This window comes from Chrysemys picta, chromosome 2 (assembly GCF_011386835.1).
Source record: "Chrysemys picta bellii isolate R12L10 chromosome 2, ASM1138683v2, whole genome shotgun sequence".
NCBI lineage: Eukaryota > Metazoa > Chordata > Testudines > Emydidae > Chrysemys > Chrysemys picta.
In genome coordinates, this window is record NC_088792.1 from 231,581,076 (window position 1) to 231,599,252 (window position 18,177).

The 18,177-nt window shown below is 39.6% G+C and overlaps 1 protein-coding gene across 5 annotated transcripts in view; it reads left to right on the forward strand.

Annotated features, from left to right (window-relative positions):
* PREX2 (phosphatidylinositol-3,4,5-trisphosphate dependent Rac exchange factor 2) overlaps window positions 1–18,177 on the forward strand; it is a 394,877-nt gene that overhangs the window by 213,404 nt on the left and 163,296 nt on the right. For all 5 annotated transcript variants that reach the window (XM_065585714.1, XM_065585712.1, XM_065585713.1 and 2 more), the window contains exons 7-10: window positions 1,988–2,121; window positions 5,133–5,236; window positions 12,768–12,917; window positions 17,956–18,100. In XM_065585714.1, the coding sequence (XP_065441786.1) occupies window positions 1,988–2,121; window positions 5,133–5,236; window positions 12,768–12,917; window positions 17,956–18,100 (533 nt within the window). The remainder of the gene's footprint in view (window positions 1–1,987; window positions 2,122–5,132; window positions 5,237–12,767; window positions 12,918–17,955; window positions 18,101–18,177) is intronic.

Genomic DNA, 18,177 nt, shown 5'->3' on the forward strand with positions numbered 1-18,177 from the left:
TGGATCTCAACTCAGAGCATCTTCCCTTGGGCCAAAGTGATGGGGTTATTGGGAAACGGTATGCATGACTGCTGCTTCTTTTGCATTCCCCCACATAGAAGCATAGAATATCAGGGTTGGAAAGGACCTCAGGAGGTCATTTAGTCCAACCCCCTGCTCAAAGCAGGACCAATCCCCAACTAAATCATCTCAGCCAGGGCTTTGTCAAGCCAGGCCTTAAAAACTTCTAAGGAAGGAGATTCCACCACCTCCCTAGGTAACCCATTCCACTGCCCTCCTAGTGAAAAAGTTTTTCCTAATATCCATCCTAAACCTCCCCCACTGCAACTTGAGACCATTATTCCTTGTTCTGTTACCTGGTACCACTGAGAACAGTCTAGATCCATCCTCTTTGGAACCCCCTTTCAAGTAGTTGAAAGCAGGTATCAAATCCCCAATCATTCTTCTCTTCTGCAGACTAAATAAACCCCAGTTCCCTCAGCCTCTCCTTATAAGTCATGTGCTCCAGCCTCCTAATCATTTTTGTTGCCCTCCGCTGGACTCTTTCCAACTATAGCTCTGTTCCTATCATGAAGGTAGCTCAGAGCACCCTAAGTGCATGCTCAGTGTAACTGGCATGTAGAGAGATCTGTGGTTATAGCATGCTCAGTGCAGACAGCATATCAGAAATTTTAGCAGCAAAGTCTTTAACAAGCTCCTTTACATGAGTATATGGTGATTTTCAAGTGTTTATATCTCACCAAAACTGCCTGGATTGTCAGGGCAGGGCCGGCTCCAGGCACCAGCCGAGCAAGCTGGTGCTTGGGGCGGCAGATTGAACGAGGCAGCATTCCACCCAATCCTAGGGCGGCACGGCCGCTTTTTTGTTGTTGTTGTTCCGCTTCGGTCGCCCTGTAGGGGGCAGCAGCGAGGAGGACGGGAGCGCCCTGCAGCAAGCCCGGCAGGGCAGTCCTCGTCCTTCCCTCCCCGCCGACCGAAGCAGAGCCCTCCTGGCAGGTGGCAGGCGGCACGGCACGGCAGCGCCCCGCTGTAGCCCTGGCCACCCCCTCCCCCCCCGCTAGCCGGTCCCCCTGCTCCCGCGCTCCACCGCAGTTTTTTTTTTTTTTTTTTTTTGCTTTCCCGTTCTGGCTGCCCCGTTTTTGTTTTTGTTTTTTGCTTGGGGCAGCCAAAAAGCCAGAGCCAGCCATGTGTCAGGGGGCAGCAAAAGATAGGCAATCTCCCAGCCAAATGTCAAGTTCCTTTTCTAAAGCATGGAGGTGCTAGAACTCTTCAAACCAACCACTGGAGAACTTTTTAATCATTGGCAAAACTACTTATTTTTCGCTAGCCTTAGTTTTGGAATAGCTGACCTATTTTCACTGATACTTGGAATGTGTTAAAACCTTCATTGTCAGCTTTGTCTATAATTTGTAATTTGATTGTTTTTGGTTTTATTTTTTTGAAAGTTTGGTATGAAAGTACATACATTTAACTATTTAAAATACATCAGAACTACTTCACTGACAAATTAGGTTCAGTAGGATAGAATTTATATTGTATGCAGTCTTCTGAAACATGGCCCCTCTAACTTCATTTTTTCATAAGAATTTTATTTTTAAAAGTATTCTTTAGAACACTGACACCATAGTTTAGCTATTTGAAGGTCATTGTTATGGTTTTTATAGCCAACCTAACTCTAACCATTTGGCTAAATAGTCATGTACATTAATATAATTTGGGAGATTTAATAATCCTCAAAAAGAAAGAGAGAAAATAAACCCCAGAACCTGATGGTAACACTGGATTAATGCAAAGTCTTCATTAAATAAACATTTCAAATCAATGTTTAAACTTAAAAGCAAGCTACTGTGGGTTTTTCTTTCTAGTAATTTAAAAAAAAGGAACTGCTATAATTGGAAATTAATTTGTATAGAAATCTGCATTCTTCTTTGTTTTGCAAACATCATCAATTTGCATGGACTAATCTGCTTCTCTTCATTTGGTTTAGGGGTCCAACATCACAGATTCATGCACGGAAATGCTAATGTATGGAGTTTTGCTGAAAATTTCTGCAGGAAATATCCAGGAGCGGGTATTTTTTCTTTTTGACAATCTTTTGGTCTACTGTAAACGAAAACACAGGTAATTTATTGGCTTTTACTGTAGAAATTATTTACATTTTTCCCATATAAACAAGTACATCATAGTGAGAGACTTTAAAAAAAATGGATATTGCCTAAATAACTACTACAGAGAGGAGGGAAACTGTTTTAATTGTGGTATAAGCCACCCAACATTGTAAAGAGAACCATGCAAGAGGACCCCTGTGCCTGCACAGATGCCCTTTACAGAATTGAGGCTTAAGAGTAATATATTTTCAAAAGTGCCTATGGGATTTATAATCCTAACGACCACTTTCAAAAGTGACATACATTTAAGAGCCTAAATCTCATTGAAAGTCAGTAGAACTTAGACTCTTAACTATAACCATCCAAGGATATCCAAAGTCAGTGGAATTCTGGATATAAATGAATGAATGACCCTAAATGAATAATTTGTAAATAATATATATTTAAGGTTGTGTGAGAAGTCTTAGAAAATGAGTGTGAAACTTCAACTGTCTATTGTGTTGATTGGGAGAACAATTCCTGTTTGAAAACTGTCAGATGTATACTTTTTAGACAGCTGTGAATAGATTTGACTCCTTATTCCTAAAAAAAATTTGTCTAGTTATTTTCTGAATGTTTGTACAGAATAAATTATATTCTTTATTCATGTTATCATATGTACAGTATGCTCTATGATTTATTTATCCCAAAGCATCAGGATAGGATTATATCCCGATGCTATGAAGATCTCTTCACCTGCATTAGTTATAGATTTTGGGAAAGATGTTCTCTAGGATCTATAGTGGCTTCTACCGGAATAGACCCTTGTGGAGGGAGTTGGGTGTGTAAGGTTTGCCAAGGCAGAATGCTTCAGTGGTGGAGATCAGCCAAAGACTCTTTTGCATTCGGAAGAAATAGGGAGCCACTACAGATCAAAAAGTTGATGGCACCAATTTTGAAGGGAACTTTGTCAGAGTGGCCAGGAAATGCACTGATTCAGCCTTCTCCTGTAATGGTTCCCATAAAAAGAGCTGGTAGGCACAGAGAGGGGAAATGACTTGCCTAAGGTCACCCAGCATGCCAGTGGCAGAGCCAGGAATAGAACCAAGGTCTCCTAAATTCTAATCCAGTGCTATAGCCCTTAGGTCACACTGCCTTGCCTGTAATCACTTATGTGATCAGATATAGAGAAAATTATAATTCAAAGAGAACAAATTGAATCCTAGTTAGTGTGTTACAGGACTAGAGATTTTAGTTTCACAGAAATAAGGGGATTCATGGTTAAGGTTCCTTTAAGAACTTTTACTCAGCCCCATAAGTGTGTTTACAGTCTGTTGTGTGAGGGGAACAGGTATCTAGGTGAATGGCTAAGATGAGTTATTGTTAGAGGAAAAGGTGCCCATCCTGGATAAAATATTGAAATTCCATGTTGAAGCTGTAAGCATTTGATCTATGACTGTAAAATCTTAAGATTCTTCCTTCTCCTTTCTTCCCCCTTATTTCCTTTCCCATCCCCAAAGATAGATGCCTGTTTAGAATGTTTGTAACTGTAGCCAATATATGTATTTCATCACTATGGCTCTGATTCTAGAAAGCATCTCTGTTCAGGATACTACTTGAGCGCATGCTTATATGTTCTTCACTCTCATTGAAGTCAATGGAACTGTGCTTAATGTTAAGCATGTACTTAAGTGTTTCTCTGAATGGGGGCCTAACATTGCTAAATCAAATATCACCTATACAAATGTAGGTGACCAAAATTAAAGAATGAAGGGTGAAATTCAGACCTCATTAAAGTCAATGCTGTTTTTAATTGCTATAATTTCTATAAAAACAATATGTGTACCAACTGGAACTCATAGCTCATACTGCCTCATCTCTGCTGTGTTCCCTGGCCTTTTGTATTTGTGTCACTCTCTTTTAATACTGAAGCAAGAAAACATTTGCATGGTCAATATACCTGTTTTATGTTTGATAAAAATGTAGTAACTAAACTGTTGTTCAGATAAGGATTATTCAGTAAGCACAATGGATCATTCAAGTTAATGCAGGTGGATATACTTGGAGTATCCTACCTCAATCAGTGCTTAAGAAGTTAAAGAAAATAACTTACTGTGCGTATTCAGCACACGGTTATCACAATCGTAAGCTATGCTGTGCTTTAAGCCATTTGCTTTTGAAATAAAGTGGAACATATTCTTCACCCAGAACTCCCTACATGGCATTTTGGACGTTTAGAAAAGAAATTGGTCTTAGAGATATCTGAGAGCCAAGAGCCTCAGAACATTTCCTAACAGTTCCAAAAAACTTCTTGTTCTGATAACTCGATAGTGGATGCAACATGCATCAATGTTTATCAAACATTCCAAAATGATTCTCTCCTGGAAGCATGAGAGGCTTCAGCCCGAAAGGTAGTTAATCAGCAAACTAGAAGTGACTGATAAAAGAGTATCGGGGGTAGCTGTGTTAGTCTGTATCCACAAAAACAACAAGAAGTCCGGTGGCACCTTAAAGACTAACAGATTTATTTGGGCATAAGCTTTTGTGGGTAAAAATCCTCACTTCCTAAAAAAACAACAAGGAGTCCAGTGGCATCTGAAAGACTAACAGATTTATTTGGGCATAAGGTTGCATCTGAAGAAGTGAGTTTTTTTTTACCCACGAAAGCTTATGCCCAAATAAATCTGTTAGTCTTTAAGGTGCCACCGGACTCCTTGATAAAAGAGGTTTAGAATGAAAATGCTGTGTGTGTATGGAGGAGGAGGGGGCGTCATCCTAACTGAACCGTCTCCACTTTCCCCACTGTACTAATGCTATCTAAACTATATTATGAGTTAACTATAATTTTATAACAGCTCTATAAGAGATCTAAGTTCTTTTTGACAGGGTCCTTTCTGATTTCTACAGCACCAGTACAATTGGACCTTGATTCTTATAGCAGCCATTAGATGCTACTGAAATGCATAAAAATAATAGTAGTTTTGGTACAGAAAAAATGTATAGTATGGTGTTTGGACAATGTTCTTATGCTTTTTCTCTTACAAGACGATTGAAGAACAGCAAAGCATCTACTGATGGCCATCGGTATCTTTTTCGAGGCAGAATAAACACAGAGGTAATGGAAGTGGAGAACGTAGATGATGGCACAGGTGAGTACATTTGCAGTGATCAGTTATAACATAAAGAAACTCATCTTTTAAGGTGCTGAGCATCTCTTGTGGAGTGTTAAGCAGTCTCAAGTGCCATTGATTCCTGAGGGAGTAGAGAGTGCTCAGCACCTTGCAGTATCAGATTTAAAGGAAATAATAAAGATCTCACTTTATAGAAGCAGATAGTGCCACTAAAACTGTGCTTCTGTGACACATCATTGATTTCAAACATTATGAGCTGGGCAGTTACTGTTTTAGGGCTGGTCTTCACTATGGGGAGATCAATGCCCCTGCAATCGATGAAGCAGGGGTCGATTTAGACCCACTAATTCGATAGCAGAGCAGTCTCCAGTTGACCCTAGTACTCCAGCTCTCTCAGAAGAATAAGGGAAATCAATCAAAGAGCATTTCCCATTGACACAGCACAGTGAAGACACCAGGATAAGTCAACCTAAGCTATATCGACTCCAGTTACGTTATTCACGTAGCAGGAGTAGTGAAACTTAGGTCGACTTACCCTGGAAGTGAAGACAAGCCCCTAGTCAATCAGTCACAGCTGACTGATTTAAACTGGTGGCAAAGTCATGATGAAATGCTAAAGTGATCTTTATTGTCTTGACTGAAATGGTGCTTTAAATTTCACTTTATAACATCCAGCATGCTTACATGGGAGATTCTTGTTCCTATAATGTGGTAGTAAAAACAGTTTTGAAAGTTGCGTCTTTTAGAACATTATCTTATTTGCTTTTATATGCTATAATTGCAACATAATAAGTTTAAAAAGAGGAAAAGGAAAAAAAAGATATTTTATTCCTTTACAATTTTAATGCATAGAGTTGGTCATAATGTTCTTGTTTTTTGTTTAAAGACACACACATGCCACACACCCTGGAAAGTGAAAACCGAAAACATTTTGTAAAAATGTTTGGGTTTCAGTTAAAATTTGCCAGGTTTTTGGAATCCAAACATTTTTACCAACACGACATGTTTTTGGTTTTCAGTTTTAAAAAAATGAAATATTTTAGAGGTTTGTTTTTTCAGTTTGGGATTTCTGCCTCACACACTGCAGCACATAGAAGGGGGAGAGGGGAAATGGGGAAGGGAAAGAAGCAGCCCATTCTTCCCCACAGAAGGAAGGCTTACTAGTGAGAGGGGTAGGAAGAAGGAGAGGGACCTCATGGATAGAGTGGATTGAGAATTATCCAACTAAATGTTTTTTCATTAGAAAATGTTTATTTGTTGAAATCGAAACTGTTCATGAAAAAGGGTCAGTTTGAACAAATCTCCTTATTCAAAAAATTTTGGGAAAAAAAGTTTGGAAATGATTGAAATCTGTTTTCAACATTTTCTAAATGCAAGGTTTCATTGTTTGATGGAAGAAGCAGATGGGTGGAGAAATCAGGTAGATGAAGGAGGGAGGGAGTCGGTAGTTGGTTGCTTTTCATTTTTTTCAAGATTACAGGATGATAATTATCTTCATAGCAAGTCAGAAGGATGGTTTTCAGTCCTGCTTCCTTCTCTAACTTTTGTTCTTTTTCTCTGCTCTTCATCTTCAAGCTGTTTGAACATGCTGTCTATTCCCAGTGCTCCTCCATTTTCTTTTTCAGTTGGCTTCCATTGAAACTTACCTCACAGAAGACGCTAATGACCTCTTCCTCATCCAGTCGAAGGGTGATATCTCCTTACCCATTATTCTTGATATTTCTATAATCTTTGGCCTCTCAACCCACAACTTATACGTGGTACCCTTTCATCTCTGGGTTTTTGTGTCTCTCATCTTTTCTTGGCTCTCCTCCAACCTTGCTGACCACTCCTTCAATATAGTCTTTAGTGAACTCTCTTGTTCCTTCTCCTCCCCTTTCTCTCTTGTGTTTGCTATAGTTTTGGCGATAGTCCTTTCATTTTCTTCACCTGACATCTAACCCCTGGGTGATCTCATTTGCTCTCATGATCTCTCATACCATAAATATATTGCTGACCTGCCCCATCACACTTCTTAATTCCTAATCTCTTCCACTGTGTTCAGGCTCACATCCTTCCTCACCTTTCATTGTCTTGTCCTGGTTATCATAATGATTCTTCAAGCCTATCAACATTTCATCTTTACTCCTATATAGTTTCCCTCTCTCTCATTTCTCTTCCCCCGTCCCAAGAAAATGCTATTATCCCATCAGTCACTTAAAAGCCTTGGGGGTTATCTTTCACTCTTTCCTTTCTTTCTGTCCTCACATCCTGATTATTATTTAATCTTGTCACTTCTTCTTCTGAAGCTTTACTAAAATCCAGTGCTTCCCCTTTTCACTGCTGCTAAAGCCTACATTCATGTTTTGGTTCTCTTACCTGGATTACTGTAACCTCCTCTCTTCCTGCATCCTTGACTCTCCTCCTACCCCCATCGATCTGTACAGAATGCTAAAATACTCTTCCTTTTCTGCTGCTTTTGCCTCCTTATGTTGCTTCACTGATTCTCTGTATGATGTTAAAATGCTTCAACTTCATTTTCAGGTCCCTGTACAACTGTCCCCTTGCCAACACCTTTTTTCTACATACAGCTCTCCCTACAACCTATGCTGCACCATAGCTTCTTACCTTGCTGCTCCTTTCATCTCTCTCTCCCACTTGCATCATCATGCCTTTTTTCACGCTGCCCCCATGTGTGTGATCACCCTTTCCCTGTGTCCATTCAAATGCCTCCTTTATAACCCACTTAATTCATGATGCTTCTACAGCTGATGTTTAACCTAGTGCTATCTGCTTCTTTTCTTTTGCCCTGTCTTATTGCTAAATGTACTGATCTATTATTTCAAGCTTCATTCACATTTGTTTTGCATATTCCTATTTGGAATTATATTATTTTCTTCCCCTTAATTATCTGTTGCCATCATTTTGTCCAGTTGTTTAATTTAATTTAGATTGTGAGCTATGTGGGGCATGGCTCTTGCCTTTGAATTTCTGTAAAACGTCACACAAATGTACTGCTCTTTTTATAAATATTAATAACAATAAAGACAGATGGAGGCTGAGTGGTGTTTCCAGATCTTCTGATGTGCAATTTTTTGGTGTGCAAGCCTTTAATGGACAACCTTTTTTTCTTAAAATCATTGGGTCAGATTCTCAACTGGTGTAAACTGATATACCTTTATTGACTCCATTGTTGTACTTGAGGATTCTGCAGGAGTGAGTAATCGAGAGAGTTGTTAGGGGAGTATGTTGATTGACAGACATAGAAAAATGCTGTTATGTCCCTCATTGTTGGTTAGCAGAAGCAAATGGTTGGGGAAAGAGGGGTTTATGTGTATGATATATTATAATGCAAATGATGTGCCTGGGGAAATTAACAATGTGTTTCCTAAAAGCTATTTTTCTTGATGAAGCCAGGCCTTGGCTGAGCATTACAATTTGTGGAAGCTATTCATTTTGTTTCAAGCATCAGGAGGCATAGTGTTGTTTTTCTTATTGTATTTATTAGAACAGAAAAGACATTGTTTTCATGGTAATGTTTATCTGGGTTTTTTTTTAATTCAGTTGTATAAATGTTATATAGAAAAGTATATTTATAATTACATACAAAACAAACTATGTTAAAAAACATTATTTAGGTTGTAAAGTCAAGCACTCAAAAGTTAGGAAATGCCAGGTTTGCTATTGCTGTGCAATCTTAATTCTCTCCCCTGTGCATCCATTACATACACTGAATGAGACTGGAAAAAAACAGTATTATGATCATGTAACTAAAAACTGTGCCATAATTCATGTGCACAAAGAGCAGAATTAAGATTGCATGAGCAACTCTGTATCTGTCATTTACTAGTTTTTGTGTGCTTTTTGATGATTTTGCAACCTACATATTTTTATTTAAAATATTTTTTATAGAATTTCCTAGTTTTTTTTAAAAAAAGGAAAAAGGAGAAAAACAAAGGCTATTACATGCAACTGCAACAAGTTCCCGTTGTTCATAATCAACAGGGCTTGAACCCCAGAACTTTGGCACTGCCCGACTGCTACCACTTGAGCTGCAGGGCTAACTATGTTAGCATTAGAAGGTTGTTATCCCTATGGAGGGGATGGGCTGCTGGTACCGATCAGAGGAAGCCTGGTTATGTCAGGCTCTCTTTCGTTCCCCTCCTCTCTGGGAGATAGGAGAGTTCCCACCTCATGTGTTCCCAGAAAGGAATAGATGGGTTCCTAGGACCATGTGCTGAGTCTGCGGATGGCTGTGGAAGGGGCCTGGCCTGGTTTTCCTACCTTGCCTCCCATGCTACAGTTGCTGTAGCAGCTCCCAGGCTTTCCCAGTGCAGTGTGTGCTGATGCTTTGGCAACAACATGGTCCCAGCCTTAGAATGTTCATGTTGAGTTGTTATTTTGATATGCTGCCAAACTTTTCCTGAGGCATGCAAGTGACAGAATAACACAAAAGAAGGGAAGTGGTGTTTTTCAAGAGTTTATAACTCATCAAACTTGAGTGGCAATACATAGGACAGTGGAAGCGCACTCCTTGGACCCAAGAGCTTTCCACACACCAAATTTCAAAGACCTGCTGCAAACAATGGAGATGTTAGAGTTCCTCAGAAAAAGGTTTCAGCAATCTCCTGTAATAAAAAATTTAGGCAACCTAAATATAGGAGCTGCTGCCAGCTCCCACTGTAATAACAGCACATAAAATATGGAAGTATTATCTTGTGATTATGGAACTGGTCTGGTAGTCTGAAGATCTAGATTCTTTTTCAAGCTCTGCAATGGACATCTTGTGTGACCTTGGGCTAGTCACTTAGGCCCAGATCCTCAAAGGTATTTAGGCTCCTAAATTCCACTGAAATCAATGTAAGTTAGGTGCGTAAATAATGTGGAGATAATAGTATTTCCCTTCCTAACATAGTTGTTGTGAGGATAAATATATCAGTGTTTCAGAGTAGCAGCCGTGTTAGTCTGTATCTGCAAAAAGAACAGGAGTACTTGTGGCACCTTAGAGACTAACAAATTTATTAGAGCATAAGCTTTTGTGGACTACAGCCCACTTCTTCGGATGCATATAGAGTGGAATAAATATTGAGGAGATATATATATATATATACACACATACAGAGAGCATAAACAGGTGGGAGTTGTCTTACCAACTCTGAGAGGCCAATTAAGTAAGAGAAAAAAAACTTTTGAAGATAGCCCAGTACAGACAGTTTGATAAGAAGCGTGAGAATTCTCTATCTTGATTATCACTTCAAACGTTTTTTTTTCTCTTACTTAATTGGCCTCTCAGAGTTGGTAAGACAACTCCCACCTGTTTATGCCCTCTGTATGTGTGTATATATATCTCCTCAATATTTATTCCACTCTATATGCATCCGAAGAAGTGGGCTGTAGTCCACGAAAGCTTATGCTATAATAAATTTGTTAGTCTCTAAGGTGCCACAAGTACTCCTATATCAGTGTTTGTTTGTTAGGTGTTCACATATTACAGTAATAAGTGCCATAGAAAAATTTGTAAATAGTATAATAAATATAATGTTATAAAAATTACTGTAAATTTCTCCTTCTCACACACTTACACTCTCTCATATACACTTTTGAGCACCAGAACAAGTCTTCAGCTGAATATTTAGACATCAGTTTCCTGATTCTCTGAACAATACATTCTGACAGTTACTGATGTTTCCCAGCTTATGTATACAATACTTGGCTGCATTCCATCTTATTAAAATACAGAGTTATTGAAAGGATACCAGCATGTCTGCTGAGATTTATGATAAATCTCAGTAAGCATTTCGGCAAAGGTTTCAGTTTTGGAAAATCCCATCTCATTATACAAAACTGGGCTGAATTATGAAAAAGGATTTGCAAAGTATAAAGCTCTGAAGTTATTAGGATGGTTTCTGGCTGGCCTTTGGATTTTCCTGCCTCTTAAAGAAAGTTAGTAATGGAGATACTGTTGACCTTAGATCTTTTTTTATTGCACAGTGGTAGTTAATTCAAGTTTTAATTTATATTTTTCATGAAATGATTTTTGTTGTCACTTGGGTTTTGCAAATATTTCTGCCCAAAGGAAAGGCAGATAATTCTGTTGAAGGATGTTCATTGTAGACAAGGACACTACTGTGGGTGTGAAAGATTGCTTGTTTAGCAGATTTCCAGATAAGATTCATAGATGAAAGTACTAACATCAAAATTTTAAAGACATGTTGTAACTAAAACGGAAGTAACATTAATGAATAATAAAATGCATAAAGCTTGTTCATAAGATAGAATATGGTAAAGTTAATAGATTTGAAAATTCAAGATATTTGAAAACAAAAGCATACTATACTGTATGTGCTAATGCTGACATTTCTGTATTTGGAAGAATGGGTTATAGGTAAGGCTACGTTCTAGTCACGGGTATTTTTAGTAAAAGTCACAGACAGGTAAGAGGCAGTAAACAAAAATTCACACCCGTGACCTGTCCATGACTTTTACTATGTACCCCTGACTAGAACTTTTGTGTGTGTGTGTGTGTGAAGGAGGGCGACCCGAGGGTTGGGGGGGTGGGCGGGCATTGGTGCATGGCCCGGAACCCCCACTGGTGCTGGGGGTGGGGGGATGTGTGGTGGGGCTGGCAGGCTCCCTACCTGGCTCCACACCTCCCCCCTCAGCAGCAGCAGAGTTTGGGTGTGGGAGGGGGCAGGGGGCTGGGGCATGGTATGGGGTGAGGCGGGCTCTGGGTGGTGCTTACCTGGGGGGCTCCCCGAAAGTGGCGACATCCACCTTGCTCAGCTGCTAGGCAGAGGCGTGGCTGTCTCCGCCTCCAGGCACTGCCTTCTCAGCTCCCATTGGCCATGGTTCCCAGCCAATAGGAGCTGCGAAGCCAGGGCTCTGGGCAGAGGCAGTGTGCAGAGCTGCTTGGCCACGCCTCCACTTAGCAGCTGAGCAGGGGATGTGGCTGCTTCCGGGGAACCCCACAGGTAAGTGCTGCCCTGAGCCCGCCTCACCCTGTCCTGTGCCCCAATCTCCTACCCCCTCCTACAACCAACCTGCTGCTGGGGTGGGGAGGGGATGGCCTGAGACTGCCCCAGCAGCATCCGGTGCGACTGGTGCAGGGGCTGCCTGAGCTGCCCTTGAGCCAGGTGCACTGGCCGCTGCAGAGGTCACAGCGGTGATGGAAAGTCACGGAATCCATGACTTCCATGACCTCTGTGACAAACCCGCAGCCTTAGGTCAAGGCACTCTGGTCGTGTAATGTGGGAAAGCTACAAATAATAGATCATCTGTGATTATATAGAGAAATTCAAGCTCCAAGGCTGTCAATCTAATACTATTCAAAAACACTAAATTCACTGAAGGCTTCTTCAGCAGGGAATACAATATATGGAAATACAACATAGCTTACAATCTGTGTGGATTTTGATTGTCAAAATTAGAAAAACAATACTTTAAATTCCTTGTTCTTCTGTTTGTTACAGGAAGAGCTGAGGAATTATGGTGGGGAGTCTAATAAAAAACAGTCATATTTTAATTCATTTCATGCTACTCTGAGAGATTTCTCTCCATTATCTATTTCCAGCTGACTTTCATAGCAGTGGCCACATTGTTGTTAATGGCTGGAAAATCCACAACACAGCAAAGAACAAATGGTTTGTATGCATGGCAAAAACTTCTGAAGAGAAGCAAGAATGGCTGGAAGCTATTCTAAAAGAGAGAGAGAGAAGGAAAGGTAGGTGAATAAACTTTACATTGCATTTCATTTCTGGCAGACCATGTTACATTTGTATTTTCATTAAAAGTACAGCCAAGTGGCAAGCTCCAGATAGGGCAGACCCATGATGTTGGGTCAAATTGTCTGTGAAGCACTGATGTAATAACAACTTGAAACACACAAACCAAATTTCAACCAGGAAGGACATCATTGCTGAATGTGACTCCAGTCATGTGTACTGGTAACTGATGCTATTGTTGCAGTGGTCTCCAAACATTTTACCTCGTGCCCCCCTCTTACCACGGTCTGCACCCCCTCTCCCCTGAGCTGGGACTGGGAGGGGGGGTGGACAGGGGTATTGGAGCCAAGGCTGGGGCCACAGATGGCGGTGTGGCCGGGAGCAGAGCCTCTGCTGGGCCCTGGGCATAGGGCCGGCAGCTGGGGCCCCGGGTGTGGGGCCAGCAACCAGTGTACGGGGTGCGGAGCTCTGGGCACGGGGCTGGCAGCCAGGGCCGGCAGCCTGGGCCGGGAATGGAGCTGGGTGGTGCTCCCTCCCCGTTCCCTGTGGGGGCTTGCCTAGGGCTCAGCTGCGCCCCCCTGAACATGTGTCTCCTCTCCCTAGGGGGGCACACCCACACAATTTGGGGACGTGTGAATTATGGGAATCTGACAGCTGCCTTGGTCTGAAGCTTGATAGTCCCTGGGGCAGATCTTCAGCTAGTGCCATTGAGGCCAGTTGAGCTATGACAATTTATACCATCTGAGGATCTGCCCCATAATATCTGCTAATGTGTCTGTATTTACTGATGCCATCCTGGGACGAGCTACCTATGCTTTTGAAATGAGCCAGCTGGCTGTATTGGGCCTTCATGCAGATGAGCCACCCTCAAGGTAATGCAAATGACACCTTATACCCCCAAAATGCTAATAAATGTGATTAGCCTCACTTAGTGTCCCACCATTGTCACTGGGAAGGCAGTGTAATTTGATACATCAGTTCTTCATGATCCTGATTTGCGGCAAAGACTATCTTCTGAAGCATAAAACCAGAACATGAACATTTTCCCCCCCTCCCGAAAAGTTACACCAGAAATACAAGTATGAAGTATGACACCACCCCTACATCCATATCACACCCCAAGTGGAGGAAGGTGAAAATCCACATTTTAGGCAAAATCATTCCTAAAAAGCTAAATGTGGGTGGAAGAACCTTAGACAAAATGTAAACCTGATTTCAAAAGTGGCCATAATCCCAGGTATTCACAGAGAACACAGTGCAGAATAGAAAACTAAGCCAATGAGAGACAACACAGCACCAACTTACATAGCACTAACTTCAGCTGCCAGCAAACATATTATAGGAAGTAACAAGTTATGGAGCCTTGATGATGAAAGGAAGCACGGCCTTGTCATTGGGGCATTGGTCTAGGGCTCAAGAGATTTGGCTTCATTTCATGTCTCTGTCGCATATTCTCTGTGTGATCTTGAGCAAGTCACTTAATCACTCTGTGCCTGAGTTCCCCATATGTAAAATGATGATAATAATACGTTCTTTCTCCCATCCTTTATCTGCCTTTTCTATTTGGGTTGTAAGATCTTCAGGGCAGGGACTGTCTCTTATCATAGGTTTATACAGCACCAAGCACCCCGATCTCCACTGGAGAATCTAGGCACTAATATATAGAAGTACTAATAATAAATATGTAGAAGTACTAATAATAAATAATGGTGAAGGGGCTTAAACCTTGAAGTACTCAACATTTGAAAGGGTGAATGAGGAAACTAGGGGGAAACCCAGGTGCATAAAACAAGAAAGAAATCCATCTGCTTTTGGTTTAGGGCCTTTCATGCAACTTGGTCAGAGAGGTTTCAGCCAATCAGGCCAGACAACCTGGGTACTATCTATCTTGATTTGCTCTGGCTCCTGACTGACATCTGTAGTTCACACATGAAAAGTGAGGCCATTTGAAAAGTGTTTCATGTTGATATGCTGTCGGTTTTTATTACCCATCTTGGTGCTATAAAATTTTGCTGTTGAGTTGCTTCCAGTAGAGAGGTGCCTGATGATGTTCAGATCCCTATGCAGGCTTCACTAGGCCAAATTGGGGATTGGTCCTGCTTTGAGCAGGGGGTTGGACTAGATGACCTCCTGAGGTCCCTTCAAACCCTGAGATTCTATGATTCTATGAAATGAAAATGCAAGATTTGAACACTCCAGAACTTTGGATTTCAGAATGGAACTTTACAATTTGGGCCCATATTGTCATGTCTTCAGTTTCTCTCAACTAATGGTTAATAGCAGTACTTTTGCCACTGAAGATATAACTACGATATAAGGAGGAAGTAAATAGAAAGAGAAAGGGGAAGGGGATGGAATAGCAGATGAAGAGATAAAGAGAGACTGGGGCAACAGTCATATTGGGTCCCAGCACAGAATCTAACAATCTGTTCCTTAAATGTTTATCTTCTGACAACTCATAAACTTGCTCTATCTCCTCCTACCCAGACAATTTCCAAAACATCTGTATAAACACCTCTTATGTGGCAGGATGCATCAACTTAATTACAAGCAGGATGTCGGATGACTCATGAACCAAACAAACATCTTTACAGAATTCAAATACGCTAAAAGTAACTGTAAACAATTTCCCATTCACCACGAATAAAAAGATGCTTTAATTCTATGTTTACTTAATGAGACATGAAACCAAATTTTTCTGTTTGATGTGTGTGCAATTCAGATGAAGTTTGCACGCACATAACTTTCTAAAAATCAAAAAGGGGAGAGACACAATTCATTTATTAGGATCATAGTAGTCATAATTTGAAAATTTGTAGTATATGCTTTTCTATAGTCCCTCTAGCAACTGTAGGATGTAAACGTCATGGATTGTAGCTAAACTTTTTCAAGCTCTTTTACTTTTACCTTTAAGCAACTTGTTACAATTCTAATTCCAATAATGAAAGAGACCTGGTTGCTTTATCTTTCCATCACAAGTTGTGCTATTGAATTGCTATAACTCCAGTCTATCAGTGTGTTGTCTAACAGCTCAATTTAGAATAAGCCTGGCTTCTTAAATGCCTTACTTAGGCAATGCTCTCATTGACTTCCTTAGAAGTTTTGCCCAGATAAGGAGGTTATGAGCAGATGCTTTCCTTTGCAGAAGGAACTAATTGACACACAACCAGGAAATCCAACATGAAATTGACCTGTGGAGAAACTCTTATAGTACAGATAATGATTATAGGAAAAAGACTTGGACCAACTAGGAGGAGAAACTGAACACAGAGAATGTTGATCTCCTGGGATGTGGATCCCTTTCAACTCCTTATCTAAACAAAAAGGACACCTTTTTTTGCTATGGCAATTTTCCCCAAATAAATAAGCTGAAATGCTAAATCAAAACCAGCTATGTGAAAGATATTGAGAGAAATTCAACCTATATTGGTTCCTGAAATCAAGGTAAATGCTACTGAGCAAAATGGAAAAGAATGCTATAGCTGAAGTATTGGATTTATTGTAGCTATTAATCTTCTAACTTGAGCTATGGACCAGGACCATTTTATATCACTATGTTTCTGGTGTAATGGAAACTCCAACTGTATCAGGAGATTTTATATAAAAAAGATTGTAATACAGTTTGTTGGCTTTTATGCAATCACCTAGGGAATGCAGGAAGATGCATTTAAACCTTCTTTATTAACTTAATAGGAGTATATTCTCATACAAGATTTATGATGATGTGCATTTACTCCTTTATTTTAAAAAATGAAAGCAAGTGATGTGAGTGTAATGCATCAGGATGCCATTTGACCCATATATTCTAAGGGCAGTATACTGGTTAAGTTGTTTTTCCCCAGGAGTGAACATACTTGTATTGGTTAATCCATTTGTCTGGATTATCAGCATCAGGTGAATGTTTAGTGAGAAACATTTCTGTATCGATGTTAAATGCTATATTTTATCAGCTTTTTTCCAACTAATGCCACTATTATCTTTGTTTTGTTTATATTGCAGATTAAAAAAATAACCTACTACTCATACAGAAGATTTCCAGTTTTTAAAACTGATAAAATCTGAAAAAACTCAGATAAATTGAGAGTATGTTTCTATAAAATACATACCAAAAATTCCACATTGTACAATTTTTGCAGAGTTCAGAACCATTTATAGAGAAAGAAACTTAGCTGTGATTTCCAATACTTTCTGGGAGCACAGGTCATCATGGGTGGTCAATACATCATGTAGTTCAAGGAAAATATGTTCTGAACAACAATAAGGCTATCTTTTACTCAAAAGAAGTAATAGTAGTCGCATAAGAAAAACAAAAAAAAATGAGGAAAAAGTTAACAAACTGAAAAGCATGTATATTTTTTTTGTAAAAACTGCGAAGTGAATAAAAATTCAAACACTAATTTCCATTTGTAGAATAGGATGAACTAAACTTGCCTTTCTACAGTGAAGGGTACGTGTGAGGATTAATTAGTCTTTGTGCAGAGCTTTAAAAAGATAAAACAGTAGTACAAGCATAAGTACAAATTATATAATATAATATCTTATATATATAATATTATATAAGATAAAGCATAAATACGAATTATTTTTTTATAACACAATAAAAGTTGAAAAATGGAAAAAGCTTTTCTCAAACATGGGGGAGGGGAGAATACTCCCTCCCCCCCATTTGAAACCAATGAAAAGCACAACACTAATATTTCCTACTGTGATATCAATGTAAGAGAGAATAAATATATGCTGTCAGGAACTTTCATTGATTGTCACTTCACTGTAGGGAGTTTATAAATAACATTCTAATATATTCTCAGATATTTTTGGAATATTTTATTGTTTACTTTTACGGGGATTTGTTATTCATATTAATATTAGCATCTATGTACTAATAAAGATAATTTAATGTGTCCAGTTATGACTCTGCTTTTATACACTTAAATATTTATTTTTTATATTTGTTACTTATATCTAAAATTTGAAAGATAATGGTGATAGCTGGGAAATGTTTTATAAATACAAAAGCGTTTTGGATTTTGTTGGCAGGTTTAAAATTGGGTATGGAACAAGACACTTGGGTGATGATCTCTGAGCAGGGAGAGAAACTCTACAAAATGATGTGCAAACAAGGGAACCTAATCAAAGACAGGAAAAGAAAACTAACTACTTTCCCCAAATGTTTTCTGGGAAGGTATGGTATGCATTTTTATCATTTGGATTTTAAGCAGCTAGAAACATGTTTTAAATCTTGTATAGTATTATCTATAA